Source organism: Alternaria novae-zelandiae (assembly GCF_023758075.1).
Source record: "Alternaria novae-zelandiae strain BMP 2774 chromosome Unknown scaffold_25, whole genome shotgun sequence".
NCBI lineage: Eukaryota > Fungi > Ascomycota > Dothideomycetes > Pleosporales > Pleosporaceae > Alternaria > Alternaria novae-zelandiae.
In genome coordinates this window covers 1-15,318 of record NW_026056985.1, presented here as the reverse complement: position 1 = coordinate 15,318, position 15,318 = coordinate 1, and the positions used below count along the sequence as shown (strand labels likewise).

The following is a 15,318-nucleotide window of genomic DNA, read 5'->3' as shown; positions in this document are numbered from 1 at the left end:
ACTGGCAGCCCTGTGTTGCCAAGATCACCAATTGAGCACATCAGGCCTATAGACATGATCGTTCAACACACGTTCGAGACCTAAAACCTCTGTCCAAACCATGCGATCACGCCACTGTGATCCATAAGCCGAAGCAATTCTTTCACTCGCTCCCGTCCGTACAGTAACGAGCAGATAATTCTCACTTGACCTGCTGCCTGATGCCCGGGCTCAGAGTCCAATCCGAATACACGCGCGAAGCACATGAACCCTATACACACTTACACTCGCGAACGACTCTTGGCAGTCAAAAACATATCCGCCCTGCCAAGTGATGCTTCGCGGGTATATCCAGTGAACGGACCGCACCCGTCGTACCAAAGCAGCAGAGCGATTGGCTTGATGTGTCAACGCAATGCCCTTTCCCTCCAAACGGATGTTGATGTGTCCGCAATGAGCAGGCAGTGTATCATTTTTGGTATAGTGTTTAGCTAATCTAGTAAGCTTGTGTAGCCAGGCGTATTGTGAACTGCGTTATGTGTCCCTATGCGGGTCGTTGTGCGCTACTTGGCATGCTGACTTTGACGTTGATCGAGCTTGGCGGGATGGCTTATGGAGTGGTGATGGAGTTGAACCGGTGAGAGTAGTTGTTTGAATAGAATGGTTCTTGTGGCAAAGTCTGGAGTTCGTGCCTTGGGTTTGGTAGGCGAAGGTTTCTAAGTTATGGTTTGTTGGGTGCTGACAGACTGCCTTTAACCACGCAAACGAGAGTATCCTTTTCGGCAACTGTCAAGAGTCTGTACTCATATCAAACCGGTCACACTTACCTCAGGTTGACACGTAAGCTTCTGTAGCCAAGCTTCACGAGATTGTTCTCATACGATGGCAACTACTCACTCCATCTGGGCATGTCTCACGACTCCACTTCTTCAACAGTGTATTCAACCGAACCTTGCAGCAGCCAATAATTGTGAGAAGTAAATCCAATTGTATGCTCGAGATGTCTGAGACAGTAGACATCATGATGATCAAAAGCAATACCGGTGTGGTCGACTATTCTCTTGCGGAGCGGACTTAAGAGTCTTCAGGTTGACATGCCAGCATATAAAAGAGGATGGACATCCGCGTCTACTGGAATAAATCACTCAATCCATTCACCTCCAGACCCTCATCTCTTCATTCAATCAACCCAATCCACAATGAAGTACCTCCTCACCACCCTCGCGGCAACAGCCTCACTCCTGAGCGCCGTCACCGCCGACTTCGAGATCTACCGCGTAGGCATCGGCGGCAACGGCATTACCGCAAACGTCGAAGGCTGGCAAGTCTACCAGGACGAAGCCAACTGCGACACTGTGCTAGATTGGATTTGGCCCGACACCGACGACGCGAGTGGCCGTGGCGTCCGCTGCGAAGGCGACGGCTGCGGCCGCTCTGACGATGATGATCCTGCCAACATTGAGATTCTGGAGATGAATTTCGAGGGCTATCACTGGAGTAAGTGTCCTCCTATCCCTGATGTGCGATAGAAAGGGGAAGTGAGAGGCTAACATACGCTTGCGCAATCTAGCTTACTACCGCGACCGCAATGGTGGCGATTTGGTCGATACGAATGATGTGCCTGTTGGAAAGTGCTATCCGTTCCCCGCGGCATTCCTGACGTGTGGCCTGACCGTCGATCGGCTGGAAGGCTATCGCAAGTTGCGCTGTGACGGAATTGATGTCAACGCTGAGCAGATCAACTCCAACCGTTTCAGTCTCAGGGGCCGCAGCTTGCCTGGGCGCAACTAAGTGCGCTTCGTACCTATTGAGAACGTGGTTCAACACCTTGGATTCTCACTTGGCCGGTCGTCCTCTGTAGTTGACAGGGTGGGATATTTGTGGGAGTATTATACATTCGTTTTTCTCATATAGCTCGTACACTCGCTTGGAATAAACAAACAGACGTCTGCTATCTTTCCCTCATGTGATCAATGCTCTCCTCATCAACGACTTAAGTGCCTGCTTGCCATGCCCAAGTCAAAATCCAATGGTTCGCCCTTCCAAGGCGCATCCGCGCCTTCATGAGCTTGATCAAGCGACGGCCTTCCGCTAAGAGAGGTTCGCTGAACCACGACCTCATGCGTGCACCATATCTCGCCATTACCTGTATTCCTCTCATTCGCGCGCCAATGCATCTCGTCCGACGATCTCTTCGACTCCTCCGTGTGCAGCTCCTTCAATTTGAAGCCAGACTCTTCGTCTCCTTCGACAGTAGCAAGACGACTCTGGCTGTGATTTCGGAAGTTGTCCCTGTTAACCTCCGACTCTTGTGTACGTCCGTAGCCGCGGGAGAACGCGTTGTTCTTGATACGAACACTGGCGACGCCGAGGTAACGCAGTACATGTTGGAACGGCGAGCGTAGAGTGGGTACGCAGATGACGATGAAACCCACAAGCTCCTCGATAGCGGACCACATGCCTACAATGATGCTTTCGTTCATGGGGTCGCCCGTCTTGCCAAAGTTCATAGCAGCGATAATTTTCAAGATCGATGCCACGCCCGTGAAGAAGCCGAGTCCCATGAGTGCGCCGACGATGACGCGTTCGCGAACAGGACGCTGAATCCCACGAAGGAAAGATACGGGAAGAAGGGCGAGTATGAAGTCGGTGAGAATATGGACGACGGAGACGGTTATCGAGCTGATCCTGACTCCCGTCCTGCTCCAGCAATGGCCTTCTACTGTACCGAGTAGATCCCATGCTTTCTCGACCGGTATGCACTGCAGTAGTGTTGCTAGTGTGTTGTAGACCGCAAGTACGATCTGCAGACCGATCATGGACCAGAGGAAGCGCTTCATGAATTTCGAAGGAGAGATCCGAAGAAGCATCAGGGAGAAGGATATCTTGACCAAGGCCATAGACCACCCCCAAATTGGCTGTGAGATAGACGCTAGCCTGGTTGCAGCTTGCGCATCTGACAGGAAGAACTCGTCTGGTGGGAGACCGAAAGCATACGGCGTGGCGGCAAGGAGAAGACATGTGTTTACCACTATCAAGACCTGATTCTGTCAGTCGACCCTATATCGTAAGTATGTTAGAGAACATGAGCTGCTACTTACCCATGCCAAAGCGCAAGTGTAATCGTCCCACTGCATTCTGTATACAGGCATCCATCGTGACCACATGCGCGCTCCAAAGACGATCAGAGCGATGCTTTGAAGGGCCAGCGTCGCACCGGCAATGGACTTCCCGCTCCTCAGCGCTGCCGCTGAAGGAGGCGCAGGAATCAAGTGAGGATCTGGTGGTGGTGGTGTTGCCATGACTCTCCTGTCAACATGTCGTTTGCGAGTGACGGGGCATTGATTCTCATTTCAGGCAGACAGTGGATCGAGCGGAACCGCGGAGTATATTAGGAGTATGTCAAGCTTCAACAAGCATGGCCCATGGTGGCGTGGGGCACACTCTGGTAATAAACTTCGAGCGCAGACCCAAATGACACCGATCATAGCTTGCGATATACTTTAGGGCCATGTCGTGGCATGTTGGGTTCAAAGCCAATTGTCGGAAATGCGCGGTTGTACCAATGAGCACGCGATGTTCATGTTGTTGTAAAATTCTCAGGCACGTTAGGTAGTGTGCCTGACGATGTAGGCTGAAGGTGATCGTTCTTCCGCTGCAGGGGCTTGCAGTTGAGTATGTCGATCACACCAAGATGTTGGTCGACATAGTGGTGCTAGCTGTGGTAGTGAAACTTAGCAACTTTTTACACGTCCCGATTGGCCGACTTTCTCATGAAGGTGTGCGAAAGAACATTCGATCCAACTTCTGAAAATGTAGCCTTTGAGGATCATTTTGTCAGAGTTTGAATATTCAGACGCAACGTCGCATTGCCCCGACCGTTAGTCACTCTTCGGGTCGATCATCTGTACTGAATCAGGCTAAAGACTTGACTTCGAGCTCCGAATATAAGTCCGGAGGGGCTGCATGTGTGCAGGCTAATTCCATTTCAAGTTTCTCCGCGCAGATATTTGACGAGAATTTGGCGAAAGCGAGATTGGGAAGATGGTAAAGACGATGCAGGTGTAGTTAGCGACGGGCGCGATTCCGAGCGCGATCGCGGGTGGCGGCGCAATCGTGGTAGCCTTGGACCCTAATCACCAATGACTAATTCGACAATTGCATGTGGCACCGAGGCGCTTTCCGGCGATGGCGCCAACCAGCTTCTGGAATTCGCACCTTGTGAAGCTTCACGCAGCGCCGAGTCGGCTTCTTTCCATGACACTACGCTCTCGAACTGGTGTGAGGGCGCCATTGCGCTCATCTTGGCTCCCAATCCTCCGTAGTCATGCCGGAGGTTGTCCTACGCACTTAAACTCTACTCTAGCTACTAAGCTACATTAAGATAAATATATAAGCTAGTAGGTATTATTAAAAAAGTATCTAAGTCTAGTATAGCTCTTTACTAGTATTAAAAAAGTTATAAAATAAAAGTAAATATAATATATTTTTAGCTTAGAGAAGCTTAAGCTAAGCTTTATAGCTTATTAGTACTTAAGAATTACTTAGTAAAGTAGCTTTTCTTATAGTAATTAAGTAATAATAATACTTTATATATAACTATAGAACTTATAATAAATAACTATAGCTTACTATTATAGTAATAATAAAGTAACTAAGTATTATAATTTTAATTTATTAGTAAACTAATAATTCTATAGTAAGCTAGTTTAAAAAAAGTAAAGTCTATTACTAGTATATAAAAAGACGTATTTCTAAAAAAGTTAAAATTCTATATTTAGAAGTATAAGTATTAAGTAGACTAAAGCTTAGATTTTTAGTACTACTACTTCTAGTATAGTTAAAGCTTCTAAAATTTAAGCTAGTAAAGTAACTATTTTATAAATACTAATATTTATTTATAATAAAAAAAATTATAATATAATTATATATTCTTAATAGCTTATAACTAATAAAGCTATAAATTATAAAGTAATAAAATACTAAAATATTTAGTAAGTAAAATTATACTTTTACTATATATATACTCTTTATTCTTATTTACTACTTATAATAAATTAAAGATCTAAAAACTTATTAAAAATATAAATAGTAGCTTAAATTTAATACTAAAGCTATACTAATATATATACTAAATAAGCTCTAACTATATTTCTAATATTTTATACTTCTTTTATAAGTCTTTTTAGTATTAGTAAGTTTAAAGCTAATTATCGCAGAACGCATCTCTAGATACTTCTTAAGAGCATAGTACGTAATTATACTAGTATAGATTAAGATAAGCTCTTAGAAGCTTTACTACTTAAGAGAGCTTTTTAAGTAAGCTTATAATATAATAATTTATCTTTTATTTATTTCTATACTTCTAAATATAATAGTTATAAGCCTAGCGCTTTAAAAAGATAATATAGTTCTATATTTATATACTTAAGACGCAAGACGTTTAATAGAGTATAGTAATACTAATTCTATTACTAATCTTTGCACTTTTATAGAAGTACTACTTTATTACTTATAATAAGTAACTCTATAATAATCTTTATAAAAGCTTTTACGCTTACTAACTTAGTATATTAGTCTAAGTAGTTTACTTAGTTTAAATTCTATACTCTAAGTAAAGAAATTTAGGCTAACGTTAACTCTAATACTAAAATAGCTACTTCTATCTAGATAAGTGTTCTAACTACTCTAGAGCTAGTAGTAATTATATAGAACGTCTTAGTTAATAAGCTTTACGCTAATAAGTATAACTTATTTATTATAAAGTATAAGGTATAAGTAATAAAATAGTAGTTAAAAAGCACTTATATTAGGTATCTTTAGAACTAGGTTAATTAGACTATTAGCCTAAAGCTTCTAGCTTCTACTATACTTTCTATCTTTATAAAGAAAGAGGCTATATTATAAGTACTTATTAAATACTTTAAGTCTACGCTTTTTCTAGAAAAGAACTACACTAAGAATCTTATATACTTATAGTATAGAGTATACCTCTAGAAAGTGTAATAAAAACGTATTAACGCTAAGCGCTAGTAATAGAAATATCTTTATATTCTAGCCTAAGCTAAAGTGTATAAACTTACTAAAGTTAATAATACGCTTACTATCTAGAACTATTTAGAAGTAATTAGCGTTAGGCTTACTCTAGAATAGAGGCGCTTTATATAGTAGAACCTTATTAAAGCTTTTACTATTAGTAGAACTTAAGTTACTCTTAAATAAGCGTTAAAGATTTTTACTACGCTAATCTAAGAGTATACTACTTACTCTAATAGTAAAGGTAGTGTATTTACTATTATAGAAGCACTATAATAAGCTTTTAATAATAATAACTTATTCTAGAAGCTTAAAAAGAATTATCTATATAGATAGTACTATAAGTAGTCTACTACTATATATAAGCGTTTAAAAATAGCGCTTATAGGTAAACTTCTAAAGCTTTCTAATAAAGCTAGAGCTAAGATTACTACTAAGCTTAGAGACTTAAAGTATAATAGCCTATAGAGAGCTCTTAACAAGAAGAGATAGACTTCTCTATAGTAAGTATAGATTAAGAGCCTAAGCTCTATCTATCTAGAGTTAATTTAGATAATACTTATTAACTTTACTTTTATTATAAGTTAGCTAAGTATTAGTAGTATGTACTTTACTATAAACTTTAATATCTATCTACTTTTTATAAGTACTATCTTAGATAATAGAGTAGTAGTATATCTTATTAATAATATATTTTTACTTAAGCTAAAGACCTTTATAAGAGTATATAAATTCTATACTATAGAAGTAAAAAGCTTTTTCTTCTAAGTACTTAGATATAGTATATAAAGAATTAGAAACACTTTAACTAGAAAAAGAGAACTATATATAGAAAACTTTATTCTAATAAGCGTAGCGCTTATAGAGAGTTTTTATATTAATATTATCTTAGAAGTAGCTCTTAATAAAGCTAGACTATAGTATCTAGAGTTAGACTTAACGCTTTGTATAGAAACGCTTACTAATAACTTTATACTAGTAAAGCTTAAAAGAGAGTATAAGCTTATATTTATTAAATATAATCTTTTAAAGTTTTACTTAACTATAATAAGTGTAACTAATAACTAGCGCTTATAATAATCTTAGAGAAGCCTTTCTTAGTCTAATTTAGAAGAGCTTTAGTACGCAAGAGTAAGCTACCTAGGTCTAGAAGTACTCTAAGCTCTTGTTAAGAATACGCGTAATATGCGTATTAAGAGAATAAGCTAAAGTAAGTATAAGTATTACGCTATTACTTATATAAGGTAGTATATCTCTAGGTAACTATATAAGAAAGCTCTAAGACCTTATTAGAGAATTTTATAAAATCTTTTTAACTTTTCTACTAGTTATAATAAAGAGCTCTAGATTATAGTACTTAAAGATAATTATAGTAGTAAGATCTATTAATATACTCTCTAAGCTAAAATACTTATAAAGATTATAAGAGTCTTTTACAACTTTATAAGCTTTTTTATAGCTTAGTATAAGCTTAATATCTATATTATTATCTAAGATAATAATATTATAACGCTACCTTAGAGAGGTAAGTTACGCTTTAAGATATAGGCTAAAGAGTAGAGCATTATTATAGAGCGTACCTCTATCTATATCTATAAACTAAATAAAGAAGTAGAAAGAGTAGGTTAGAAAATAATTACTAAGTCTATTAAGATAAGAGTTAGTGTAAATCTCTCTAAAAAGCTTTAGCTAGATATTATAGAAGTAGTAACTTAGCTATATAATATAAGCCTATTATATACTTATAATCTCTTAGTACCTAACACTATACTTAATGTATAGTATATAGAGCATAGTAAGAAAGTCTATACTATTATAGCTAACTTTTACCTAGATTAAAGTACTATTTATACCTATAGCTATAGAGCTTATCTACTTAATAGAGAGTAAGTAGCTAGATAAGATAAGTATAACTTTAAAGTTATACTAAAAGACTATATTAGATACCTAGTAGAATATAGAGTGTCTAATATTTATAGAATATAAGTTCTAAAGCTTAATTAAATAATTATAATAAGAAATATAAGCTTTAATAAAAAGCTTTTCTATAAAAGCAGCGCTAAAGGTAGCTAGAAGTACTTAGTAGAAGAGCTTACGTATATTATTAATTTTCTATATAAGAATAAGCTATATAACGTAGAAGAAGTATATAAAGATATCTTTAACTAGCTCTGCGCTATAGTAAGTAAAATATAAGACTAGTATACTTCTAAAGACTCTATCTAGAAGCTAAAGAGTAGTATATTATAGCTTACTATTAAATAGACTAGCTAGCCTAATTAATAAGTAGTATATAATATATCTTCTATATAGGTAGAAAGCTTAGCTAGCTAACTACTAGAAATCTATATAGACTCTTAAGAGTATACTAGCCTATTTACTTTAGAGTAAATACTAGAGCCTAGAGCGTACTAGACTATAAGGTTTAGTTAGAAGTATAATAGTAATGCTTAGAAAGTGCACTAAACTAAAGAAAAGCGCCTACTAGTACTAAGTAATAAATAGCTTTCTAATATAGAAAGCTTTTATTAAAATAAGATATATAGTGCTTATTAGAATAGAGTACTACTAAGTATACTATATTTCTATATACGCTCTATGTTTAGAACTTCTCTAGAATAAGATAAAATAGAACTACTATCTACTTCTAGACTAATACGCTAGAGGCGTAATTATAGAGAACTAACGTAATTAAGCTCTAGAATTAAAGAGTAACGTAAAGACCTAGAAGTAGAAGAACTAGAAGTTTATATGCTATATAATCTATAGAATAGTATATAAGATAATAATCTTCTAAATAGTCTTCTCTAATACTTATATAGAGTAGAAGAAGACTAGAAAAAGCTTATAACTATTTACTTAATTATAGTAGCTATAATCTTAGGTAATATACTTTTATAGAAGTATAAGCTATCTAAACGTATATACTATAATTAACTACTACTACTTCTAAAGAAGTATAAAGATCTTAGTAACTATCTATATAGAAAGCTCTTCTATAAGACTTATAATAAGAAGATTAATATACTTTATTAAGTAAGTACTTAGAAAAAAATTAAGCGCTTCTTAGTATAAGAGCGTCTACTTCTACTAAAGTAGGTATTTATATATAAGGTTAATTAGAATAGCTACTTTATTAAGTATAAAGCTTATATAGTAGTAAGAGAAAATCTATAAGTAATTAATTCTATATACTTTATATATATAGTAATACTTATCTTATACTCTTTTAGAATAGTAATAGTAATAGTAGCTAAGTTTAATTTAGAGATTCTTTAATTTAACGTTGTAGAAGTATTTCTTTATACACACTAAGAGCACTAGCTAGTTATAGTATATAATATACTAGATAGCTTTAAAGAGTCTAGTAAGTGTATAAAGCTTAAGCGTGCTCTTTATAAACTAAAGAACTCTCTACTACTCTAGTATAAAGAGCTCTTACGTATAGTAAAGAAAGTAAGTTTTATTACTTCTAAAGAAGAGCCTTATCTCTTCTTTAATAAATAAAGAAAGATTCTTCTACTCTTCTATATTAATAATATACTACTTATATATTACTACACTACTTATTAAGAAGCTTTATAAGTTACTAATATAATAAAAGTAGTATATAACTTAGAAGAGAAAGGCCTAGTTAAATAGTTTCTAAAAGTAAGAGTATTACGTAATTACGCTGCTTATACTATAACGCTTATATATAATAAGTATTTAGATAAGCTTACTAAGAAGTTTAACTTAGAAAGCACTTCTTTAAGCTCTACTATACTACTTCTAAGCTAAGAGCTTATAAAGTTAATAGGTAAAGTAGATAAGAAAGTAGTTAAAAACTACTAAGAGCGTATTAGATTACTACTTTATATAGCTATTATACTATAGTCTAATATAGTATACGCTGCCTTAAAGCTTTTATACTTTCTTATAAACCTAAGTAAAGAGTATATAAAAGTAGTTAACTAAGTAATTATATACTTATATAAGACTTACTATTAGACTATCTACTATAGAGCGTACTCTAGAGTAGAGCTTATAATTTGTAGCAACGCTTCTTTTATAGATAACTTAGAGACTAGGTACTCTTTATAAGGCTACTTTATTATACTTTTTAGAAGTACTATTATTTAGAAAGTAGTATAATAAGTAACTATAATAACTTTAACTATAGAAGTAGAGCTTTTTACTTTTAAGTATATTAGTAAAGAAGTAATAGCTCTTAAGAGGCTATTTTAAAAGCTTATACTTACCTTAGAAGTAGTATAGATAATTTTCTATAATAACTAGTAGACTATATACTTAGTAGTTAGCGCTAATAAGTATATAATAATACGCCTTAGATATATTAATATTTAAAATATATAGCTAAGGTAAGAGTATACTAAAGAGTCTTTTAGAGTTAAGTACTTAGAGACTAAAAGTATACTAGCTAATAGGCTTACTAAAAATCTATTAGTTTAGTAATTTATCTACTTTAAGAAGTAGTTAAATATAAAGAATATTAAATTATTAGTAGTATTATAAAGCTTATAAAGTATAAAAGAGTTTTTAGCTACTCTCTTTAGAGAGTAGTAGAAAGTATATTTTAAGCGTAGCCTCTCTTATAAGTTTATAGAAAACTACTTATTAGAAAAAGCTTTTATTAAAGTATATGCTCTAAAGAGTATAGTAAGATAAAAAAGTATATACCTAGAACTATAATTAGAGCAACGCTTCTTTAGTTATCTAAGTATAAAGTTAGAAAAGTACTACTAGTTATTAGTAGTATTCTTATAAGCTTAGAGATACTTAAACTCTAAAGTAAAGAACTAAGAGAGTATAACTTTCTCTATAGACGTAAATACGTAACTAAGCTTAGTAGTAATACTTTTATAAATAACTATAATAGTATTATTAGTAATAGTTTTAGAAGACGCTCTCTTATTATTATTATTAGAGAGTGCTATACTATTATCTATAGTCTTATTATAGTTAACTTACTTAACTACTAGATAAAGTTCTATAAAGCTTATTAGCACTAAGAAGTTAGAGTACTAGAATAAAACTTACTAGAAGAGCGCTACTTAGAAGTAGAAGCGTTATTAGTCTTATTATTAAAGTTAGATTAAGACTACTTAATACTAGAAGTATTCTTAGACTTATTAGTATTACGCTCTACTTTTAAAGTGTTAAAGCTCTACTTTTTACTACGCCTCTAGATTATATAGCTATACTTAAGGTACTACTTAAAAGTAGTATTATAGTTATAGATAAGCTTATAAAAGTAAGAGTTCTTAATATTAAGTAGATAACTAGTTTTTAGGTTCTACTTTATAGTGTAAAACTAATTAACTATACGCTTAGTAACTTTCTCTATACACTTAGGTTTAAAAAAGAGTTAGTAAAGCTTCTTAAGCTTAAAAAAAAGTATATATATATATTATTATATTTATAATTACTAATAGTACTAGTAAGGTAGCGCTTAAACTTCTTACTCTTATTAATACTTACGTAGTTTTTATAAAAAGAGTTAGTAGCCTTTTTAGTACTTATAGACTAGAAGTATTAGAGGTATACTATCTTATAGAGCTTACTAGTAGTAATAAAAATAAGCTTCTTAGAGCTACGCTTATATATAGACTTAGTTACTAAAGCTCTATTATCTTTATTATTAGAATCTTTATTAAGCGTATACTTCTTACTATTATACTTTTTATTATTATACTTATTAGAAGAATTAGTAATATCTAAACTATTAGACTAGATAGAGAGCTCTAGATTAAAGAGAGAGCTCTTTATACTACTTATAATAATAAAAGAATACTTTTTCTTAGAAGTAGAGCTAAAGAAAAGTAAAGTATTATAAACTATACTACTTTCTTAAGAAATAAAAAGCTTACTTAAGGCTTTAGCAGAAAGCTTAGAAGTATTAGAAGAGATAGTAGTAGAATTCTTAGAAGTAAAGCTCTTAGAACTAGAAGAACCTAGAAATAGAATATTAGAATAAGTATTACTAGTAGCTAAAGAACTAGAGACTATAATAGTAACTTTAGTAGGCTACTTATAGAAATTACTAGAAAGCTTCTAAGAGAGCGTAGTAATATTAGAATTATAGTTAGTATACTTTTTCTAGATAGTTTTACTAGCCTACTTATTATTATACTTTTCTATTACGCTAATAGAATTAGTAGACTACTACGCTTAGTAAATTACTTTCTCTAGAACTATTTCTTAATAGAGCTTAATAGTCTTTAGAAGTAGAATTTTAAGGTATTCTTACTTAGTACGCTACTTATTAATAAAGCGCTTATTCTTAGACTTAATATACTTAGTTTTAGTAATTACCTTAGCTTTAGAATTCTTATTACTACGCTCTAAGTTACGCTTAATCTACTTATTACGCTTATAACGTAGACGCTACTTATTTTTTATAGCTTAACTAGTAGTATAATACTTATAAGTAATCTTATTATAACACTTTTACTCTACCTTATTCTTAGCTTTAAGATTGTAAGTATACTACTTATTAGTGTACTTTTAGATAGCGCGCTTATTATAACGTAAAATATTATTAGTCTACTCTTAAGTAACTATATTACTATACTTAGTAAATAGATTAGACTTCTTAGAAGTATAAGTTAAAGTAGTAAATAAGTTATAGATAGAAGTAGAAGTACTTATAGAACTAGAGCTCTACTTTTTACTAAAAGAACTACGCTTAGAAGAGCTTCTAGAAATACTATAGAGCTTATTTAAGCGCTTATAATTATCTACTTTAGAGAGAGTAGCTAGGTGCTTAGAGAAGTTAAAAGTATTAGAGCTTAATAGCTTAGCCTTTAACGCGCTTATATAACTAGAACTTAAAGAAGTTACCTTAAAAGCGCTTATAAAGCTAGAACTAGACTACTTATTCTTAAGAGAGTAGCTATTCTTATACTTATACTTATTCTTATTTAATATAATACTATAGAGCTTAGAGATAGATATAGAGAAGTATACTTAGTTTAATTAGTATAATAGAGTATACTACTAGAGTTAGTAAGCGTACTAATAAAAATTAAAGATACTTACTCTTATTTTAGGTAAGAAGTAGAGAGCGTTTAGCTAATTAAATAATTTTTAGTAATATTATAATTAGCGCGTATACGCTAAGTAAGCTCTTAGCGCTATATACGCTCTAATAAGTATATAATTAGTATTCTTAGCTATAATAAAAGAGCTTATTATAACTGTGCAGCCTACTTTTATAAGCTACTTAGAGAGTATATTATAGAACGTACCTCTAGATACTTCTTAAGAGCATAGTACGTAATTATACTAGTATAGATTAAGATAAGCTCTTAGAAGCTTTACTACTTAAGAGAGCTTTCTAAGTAAGCTTATAATATAATAATTTATCTTCTATTTATTTCTATGCTTCTAGACGTAACACTAATCTTATTACTAGTTATATTATTTTACTAACTAAAGCTTAATTAAGCTTTTTTATTATTACTATATTAATTATTTTCTTTTAAATATACTACTACTTTTATAAGTTCTTTTAAAGTTATTATTTTAGAAGCTATTATAAAAACTATTATAAACTACTTTATTTATACTATACTAGAAGCTATTATAAGCGCTTTAAAGAGCTACTTTACTAGTATAAAGCTATACGCTAAGCTTATTAATATTTCTATTATACTTATTTTTATTATATTTATTTTTATTATACTTATTTCTTTTACTTTTATTTTTATTATTTTTATTATATATATAACTAGTGTAAAACTTTTTATTATTTTTTCTTTTAGTTTTACTTTTAAAGAGCTTATTAGTAAGATATATAAGCTTTTTAGTAAATATAGTTTACTTTTAAAGTAATAAAAAAAGTATTTTATTTATAATTTTACTAGAATATATCTAATTACCTACGCTATTTATATTTATAACTAAGTATATAAAGTAAAATTAATATTAAGTTTATAGCTTACTTTAGCTTTTAAAAATACTATACTTTAGTAAAAAAATATCTTAGCTAGAATACTTTATAAAAGTAATAAGAGCTAAAATAATAAAAATATAGTATTTATAGCTTATTTTATATAGTAAGATACTATTTATTAGATAGTAGCTATAATAAACTACTATAAGTTCTATTAAGACTTAGACTATAAAAGAATAGTTATTATATTATTATTAAGTAGAAATCTAAATCTTAAGTAGTAATACTTATAGCTTAAAGAGCTACTAATTCTAAAAAAATAAGAACTATTACTAGTACTCTAAAAAATATATAACTAAATCTTTTATCTACTTTTAAAAGTATAGTATTAAGTAAGCTAAGGCTTAGAGTCTTAGTGCTACTATCTCTAAAGTAGTTAAAGCTTTTAAATCTTTTAAGCTTATAAAATAGCTATTTTAATACTAAATACTTTATAAAAGAATTATAATACTAAATATCTTATAAAAAGTCTTTATAAAAAGATTATAATCTAATTATATATACTTATTAGCTTATAACTAATAAAGTAATATATTCTAAAGCTTTATAGTTAGAATATATATACTAATAGTTTAGTAAAAGTATACTTCTTTTATTCTTTATATTTCTATAACTTTTAGAACTTTAAATATATATTAAAAAGCTAATAGTAATTTAAATCTAACGCTAAAAGCTATACTAGTATACTAAATTACTATCTTATAAGTCTTATAGGTAATTATAAGTTAATATTAAACTAATCTTATTACTAGTTATATTACCTTACTATCTTACTAAAGCTTATAAGCTACTTTATTATTAATTAATTACTTCTATTACTATATTACTATTACTAAAGTTTCTATAAGTTACTCTAATTATATTAAAAAAAAAGCTATTATAGTAGCTATTCTAAAGGCTATTCTAGTAGCTATTATATAGAATATTATTTATAATATAATACTTAATATTTTAAGTACTTTAAGAGGTATCTCTAAATATTTAAAGAGCTACTTTATCTATACTATTAAAGATTCTATTTTAGCTTTTATTAAAGCTTTTATTAAAGCTCTAGTTATTATTATCTTATAAATATATTTACTTAAGTTAAGACTTTCTATTATTTTCTTTTCTAGTCTTACTTTTAAAAAGCTTATTAGTAAAATATATAAGCTTTTTTATAAATATTTTCTTATTAAAAATATAAATTAAGTTAAAGATTACTTTATTACTAGTATAACTACTACGGCTTTATCACTACGGTTTCAGGTGTACGGGAGCGGTGGCATTCACTTGTCGCGCTTGGCACTCGGCACTCGGCATTTGTTTACGATCCATTGCGTCATTGCGATACGGGCATGACTACG

The 15,318-nt window shown here is 31.6% G+C and overlaps 2 protein-coding genes across 2 annotated transcripts; one reads left to right on the top strand and one right to left on the bottom strand.

Annotated features, from left to right (window-relative positions):
- Positions 1 to 1,178: 1,178 nt before the first annotated feature.
- J4E88_009537 (uncharacterized protein) lies at positions 1,179 to 1,770 on the top strand (the record flags this gene model as incomplete). The annotated part of the gene is made up of 2 exons (XM_049403136.1): positions 1,179 to 1,476; positions 1,550 to 1,770. 2 exons carry the CDS (start codon positions 1,179 to 1,181, stop codon positions 1,768 to 1,770), a joined length of 519 nt encoding a protein of 172 aa, XP_049250910.1.
- Positions 1,771 to 1,964: 194 nt separating this feature from the next.
- J4E88_009536 (uncharacterized protein) lies at positions 1,965 to 3,084 on the bottom strand (the record flags this gene model as incomplete). The annotated part of the gene is made up of 2 exons (XM_049403135.1): positions 1,965 to 3,010; positions 3,081 to 3,084. The coding sequence occupies 2 exons, from the start codon at positions 3,082 to 3,084 to the stop codon at positions 1,965 to 1,967; spliced, it is 1,050 nt and encodes a 349-aa protein (XP_049250909.1).
- Between the last annotated feature and the right edge of the window lie 12,234 nt (positions 3,085 to 15,318).